The sequence below is a fragment of the Olea europaea genome, chromosome 21 (genome assembly GCF_002742605.1).
Source record: "Olea europaea var. sylvestris chromosome 21, O_europaea_v1, whole genome shotgun sequence".
In the NCBI taxonomy this organism is placed as follows: domain Eukaryota; kingdom Viridiplantae; phylum Streptophyta; class Magnoliopsida; order Lamiales; family Oleaceae; genus Olea; species Olea europaea.
The window spans coordinates 17,177,362-17,183,349 of NC_036257.1; the positions used below are offsets into that span (position 1 = coordinate 17,177,362).

Consider the following 5,988-nt stretch of genomic DNA (forward strand, 5'->3'; position numbering starts at 1 on the left):
GATTTTGAATTGGCAAACCATGAATATTGAACAAAAATTAATGGTGCAGGATTGATTTTGTTAACTAATGTAGTCGAGGTTAGAATACATAGTTGAAGTATCAGTATGTGTAACTATTTATAATGTCATGGATAATGAATAGAGATGAAAGATATGGTGGATTAGCATTTTGTTCACTTCATATTTATTTTTGCTTTGTAGTCTAAATTTAAGTCTTAACTTGGTTCTTGTGAGATCATTTTGCTTAAATTTCCTTACCGTGTGTAGGGTTTTCGAAAGGTTGATCCTGATCAATGGGAGTTTGCAAATGAAGAATTTATTCGTGGACAGAGACATCTTTTAAAGAATATACACAGGCGCAAGCCAATACATAGCCATTCGGGTCAGGGGAATGCAGTTCCATTAACTGATGTAGAAAGAGAGGAGCTTGAAAAGGAGATTGACAAGCTAAAACACGAAAAGGTTTTGCTTGAGTCGGAGGTTGAGAGGCGTGCACAGGAGAATCGGGGGTATGAATATGAAATTAGATCATTAGGGCAAAAGTTGCAAAATATTGATCACAGGCAGCGGCAGTTAATGACAACCTTGGCTCAGTTGTTGCAAAAACCTAGATATGTCTCTAATCTCATGGAGCATTTGGAGTCGAATAACAAAAAGAGAAGGTTATTGGCTTTGAATTATTTGCACGATGAAGCCAACCGAGGAGATAGCCAAATCATGACTTTCCAAGCAGAGAATCCAAGTACTTCATCTCTTCCATCATTGAACTCAGAATTAGTTGACCAGTTGGATTCCTCCCTAAATTTTTGGGAGAAGTTTGTCCATGAGATCAATCAAATTCCATCTGAAGATTTTCATGATTTCAGTGTGCTCCCCCAGCCTTCACCAGTCACTATTACAGAAATGCCTGTATCATCTGGAGACTCGGATTTAATTTGCCAAACTTGCTCGCCTAAGTGTCATATAACCTCGTCTCCTTCGAGAGATCTTCATTCTTCCCCCGAGCTGGCTGCATGTTCTACTTGTGTTGACAGCCTTGCAATATCATCCATTTGCATTGCACCGTCGGGAATTGATGTGAATATGAGCCCAACTAATGTTCATGATATTGATATTTCAAAAGACCTAAAACCAGATGTAACGGTTCCCTCTGTGTCAGCTGGGCCTAATGATGTCTTTTGGCAACAGTTTCTTGTGGAGGCACCCGGTTCTGGAACTCAGGAGGTACATTCAGAAAGAAGAGATTTAGACGATACGCGAGATCCTAGTGAGTCGTTAGATGCACGCAGAACTTGGTGGAATGTAGAGAAGCTTACCCCACAGATGGGACATTTTGCTTGAGTTGAGAGGACATCTCAATGGCTGGCCAGAGGTAGTAACCGCCATTTGAAGGTTCTGATATATAAGAATGTCATAATGTTATATATTAGATGGACACCATTTTGGTCTTGAATTCACTTATATTTGCTAGTTTTCTTGTACTTTTTCTTTTGTATCTATATGATTGCAGATTACAGGTTTTGTTGAGTTATGTAGCCAGAATATTGACCGCACCTCTGGTTTTCTCTTTGTTTATGTAAATTCTACTTCTTATATGATGCTGCTAATTTTTCTTGCTGTTCTTTTAAGCCTCCATTTGGAAAGAAATTTATAAATGGTTTATAAATTCAGTCAAAGTCTATTTCAATCTGACATTCATAAATATTGCTCATTATTATACACATTTTTTTTTATAAATTTGCCAAATGGAGGCTAAGTAAATGGTCAAGCATAATCATTTTTCTTGCATCCATCTTCCACAAGCCAATGCTTCTGAAAAGAAAACATCGAGTTCCTCAAAAGTAATTGAGGTTCTGTTAGTGTGACCATTTAGAATTGCAGTGAGGAAAAATGAGAGAAAAACGCATCTCTTTCTGGGCCTTGTGGGACGTGAAGGGCATAATAGAAGATTGCCCTCCTGGTAAGGAGCAGCGGAAAAGGTGCTGTCATCTATCTCAACGAGTTTCCCGAGGCATTGGAACTCCAGGCCAGCGGGTGCTATATCAGCTAATTTACTCCGTTTGCACCACTTTCTTGTGGGATTCTCTCTCTCTCTCTCTCTCTCTGTATATGTCATACCTCATCCCCTTCATGTATGATGCTGAGACTGCCTGCAGGTTGCAGTTTTCGGCGTCTTTGTGGCAAACCTTTTGGTGTCCTATATTATTCTTTCACAAGCATCTAATTGTGCAGAAGTAGCTATTGCAATCCTTCATCTGTTTTTACTCTTCTGAGAGAGAGGGGAACTGAGAAGAGAGTGTTTGGAAATTTTCACCACCGGGATTTGGAAAAGAAACAAAATATAAAATAATCAAGAAGATAAAAGTAAGAAGAAAATCATAATGAATATGAAGGCTCAAATACGACGTTACATCGTTGTTTTCAAACGATATTTTCCCCCTCTTGAATACAAATTTTGGTGCTTAAAGTATCTCACGGCAAATGATTTGAAGGATTGATCCTTTGTAGAGAATTAATACTTAAACACTTCTATGAATTCTCCAAAACTTGAAAAACACAAAAGGAATATTGAATATGGATGAGAAGACTTTGATTCTTCTTTGTGGAATGAAGATTATGATTACAAATGTCATCAAGTGTTTTTCTTAATGTTAGAATGATCATTAACCACCTATTTATAGCCATGAAACATTGCTATACGAAGTGGTGCCAAAGTATTAGTGAAAGACCGCCAAATTTGAATCAAAAACCGCCTCCAACACTACCATGCGACCGCATGGTATATTCCCATGTGGTAATATAGTTTATACAAAGCCCGGCTTCCATGTTTCGGTTAATGGCCATCGACCGCACAGCTTTCACATAGGCCAAAGAATTGGCTCCCATCTCATCTTTCTTTCCACACTCGTGTTTATTGATTTATCGAACAACATTTTCTATCAATCCCCCACTTGTTCAAAATTCAATAAACTCTCATATTCAAAATATACAATACTCATGCTTAAGGATTATATCTTTTGATTTGAATCTAACCATAGTGTAATCCAAACAAAATAAAGTTGGAATCAAAGAGCGTGAAGTTTTGAGCCAGTTATTCCATGTGACAATACTGGTAAGGACACACACACACACACACACGAGCATTACGTGTTTTCAAGTTCCTTAATCTCACTTAGTGCTAATATGACATTGCGCTTATCATTTTCAACAAACTTTTAAGAGAAAAACTCCAACTTTCTATCAAGGGCACCACCTCGAAGTTCGTTTAGGTGAAGTTCTTTCAGCACATTTGTTACTTTTAGAGGTACTTTTGTTTTTTGCATTGAACTTTATTAAGAGTTTAAAACTCAACCTCACTTTAGTAACAACCAACATTATTTTAATTATCGCGGATTTATTTATTGTTGAAACTATCCACATATCAAAGGACTTGAAGTTACCCTTTGAATCGATGGATTACCTTTTGAGCAATGACAAGTAGGATCGCGTCATTGGTGGACCTTTTTAGGTTAGGAGTTTTAACTCATCCTACTCAAAGTAGAAGCCTCTAAATTTCTATTTATAGGTTTTAGTTTAAAGCATCCGCTAAATTCTCTACGAAAATTATTTCATTTTTGATAATTTCCTTTGCAATGTTTTGTCTAAGACTCATATGTCTAGACTTTTATTATTTGTGACTTAAGTATCTTATCAAATATAGCTAGTCAACGATCGATTCATTCGATATATACAACTTGTCACCGTCAAGAAAATCTTTTATGTCTCACTCGCTTTATTTAAAGTTTTATTTATATCCAAACATGGTTGGAAGATTTCTATCAATCATTGTACTAGTTAATCACTTTTGCTAGTGGATATCATATATGGGTATTTGATTCACATCATCGATTTATTTCAATGATCTTTAAATATTGCCATTGGTTTTGCAAGCGCCATGATCAGCCATTTCATCCACTTAGGCTTGGTGTATTTATCTTTATAAAGGATTTTCTATATTTTCTCTTTCATAGATATTTTTCTATGATTAGAAGGTAATAGTAACCTTTTAAAATAAGTTACCCCCACAATTCTTTAATTAGAAATACATATGCAATCTAGAAATGTTGCATCCCTGTCTTTTGAACTTCTCATGCAAATTCACAAGCATTTAATGTTAACCACCACACTTCGGGTTATATTCGAACGTAGAGTTCATCAATATGTTAACCCTCACTTTTGGGATTATACTTGAACTGAGAGTTTATTAACTCTTTTATAGTTCAATTCACTTATCACTTAGAAAATATTCGTGAAAGTTTAGATATTATCAAATAGTAGTCGTTAGGTCACTATGTGCTTCAAACTTACTACTTTAATTTTTTTATCATACAATTTGATCAAGGTCATCTCATAGACCGACTATACTTTTCCAAGCTTAAACCAAATTCAATTGGTTTCACGATTATAGTCAAATTCAACAACTAATAAGACTAAGCTTCTTGATCTACAATGTTGCGATTTATCACTTTCACAAGACAGCATTATATCACACTGAATAACAAGATACATATTCACTTTATTTTCCATAGATGAAAATAGGCACCATTTAATGGTTTTTGAATTGAAAAGATACAAATCTCTATTGGCATCCGTTCCCAAATAAACCGACAACCAAAATGGTTGCAAAATAGCAACTGTTTTCATGCCAATCAACAATTCAAAATTCTTGGCCTTTCTTACACCAAATAAATGGATACAATGGGATCACATTGTTTTGGTACCAAATTTAAGAAACCAGAATTCAGCAATTTAAATTTGAATGCAAACTTAAATTTCGTACATACTCCAATGCAATTAGAATGAAAATTACTTGTGGAGAACTTCTATTATGGAATAGAATTTGCCAATAAATGCAAAATTCTGAAATAATGTATTGTAAGCACCTGCGAATAGTCACCATGTCAAATAGATCCATTTGCATTTAAAATGAAAAGTCATTATTTAATAAAACTGCCATATGCACTTGTTCAAAAATAAACCAACTTCCATTCAATTTGATTAACAATTACAGCCACATAATAATTCACTTTGAAATAATTTGCCATCAAAATTTTGCACATTTAACCATATGGAAGGACGTCAAAATATGCACTCTCAAGTGAGCACAAGCGAGTAATATATTTCCAAATATTCTCCAACCAAAGGAACATACAACTTCCTCACATGCACTTTACTCAAAATAGAATAAACACTTATATACACCAATTAGTGAATATCATATAAAATGATGAAATATTATCATATTCAAATATCTCATACAATTTTTTTTAGCATGTCTTTCATACTCAACATGCAGTAAATTTAGCGAAGTAGATCATAGATCACATAAATCTTTCAATGTTATGTTGATACCCAACCAACACATAATAATTTTTCATTAGCCTCTATTATCTCCATAAATTGCATATAAGACCAAATTCCATAAATAAAGCATATTCTAAGAATCATACATGCTGTAATTCATCAAATATATCAGACAAGAAATTTATATAACTATGCAATTCATAATTGACACAATATTTTGCATCCTTTATCTAATAGGAAATTCTAGATGATCATGAAAAATTCATTAGGGATATCTTCATTGATAACATGCATATATTTTCACAAAACATCTAAATTGCATGTGAGAAGATCATTATATCGACTTATCTAAGTGGAATTTTAGAAGATAAATGAATATCACCGGAATTGAATTCATTTCTTCGATGAAATAATTTCTTTTCAACCTTTCCAGATCTCTTTCGCCAAATAATTGTTGATTTTGGTAGCGTCGCCAAATCTGAAATTAGAATGTAGGAGTTCTTCAATTCCATCAACAGAAACTTCAATTTGTACTATCCTTCACAAGAAGTTCGCCCATCAAATATGCCAACCAGGATCTGGATTTCATTAACTTATCTTGCCAAAGTGATTTCGTTCTCCATCGCACAAAATATTATTTAAGAT

General features: G+C 34.4%; 1 protein-coding gene across 1 annotated transcript in view; it reads left to right on the forward strand.

Annotated features, from left to right (window-relative positions):
- Nucleotides 1-1,614, forward strand: part of LOC111370219 (heat stress transcription factor A-4b-like) — a 13,116-nt gene extending 11,502 nt beyond the window's left edge. Inside the window, exon 3 of the mRNA XM_022991905.1 lies at nucleotides 268-1,614. Within this exon, the coding sequence (XP_022847673.1) occupies nucleotides 268-1,341 (1,074 nt within the window). The 3' untranslated portion in view covers nucleotides 1,342-1,614. The remainder of the gene's footprint in view (nucleotides 1-267) is intronic.
- Nucleotides 1,615-5,988: the final 4,374 nt, after the last annotated feature.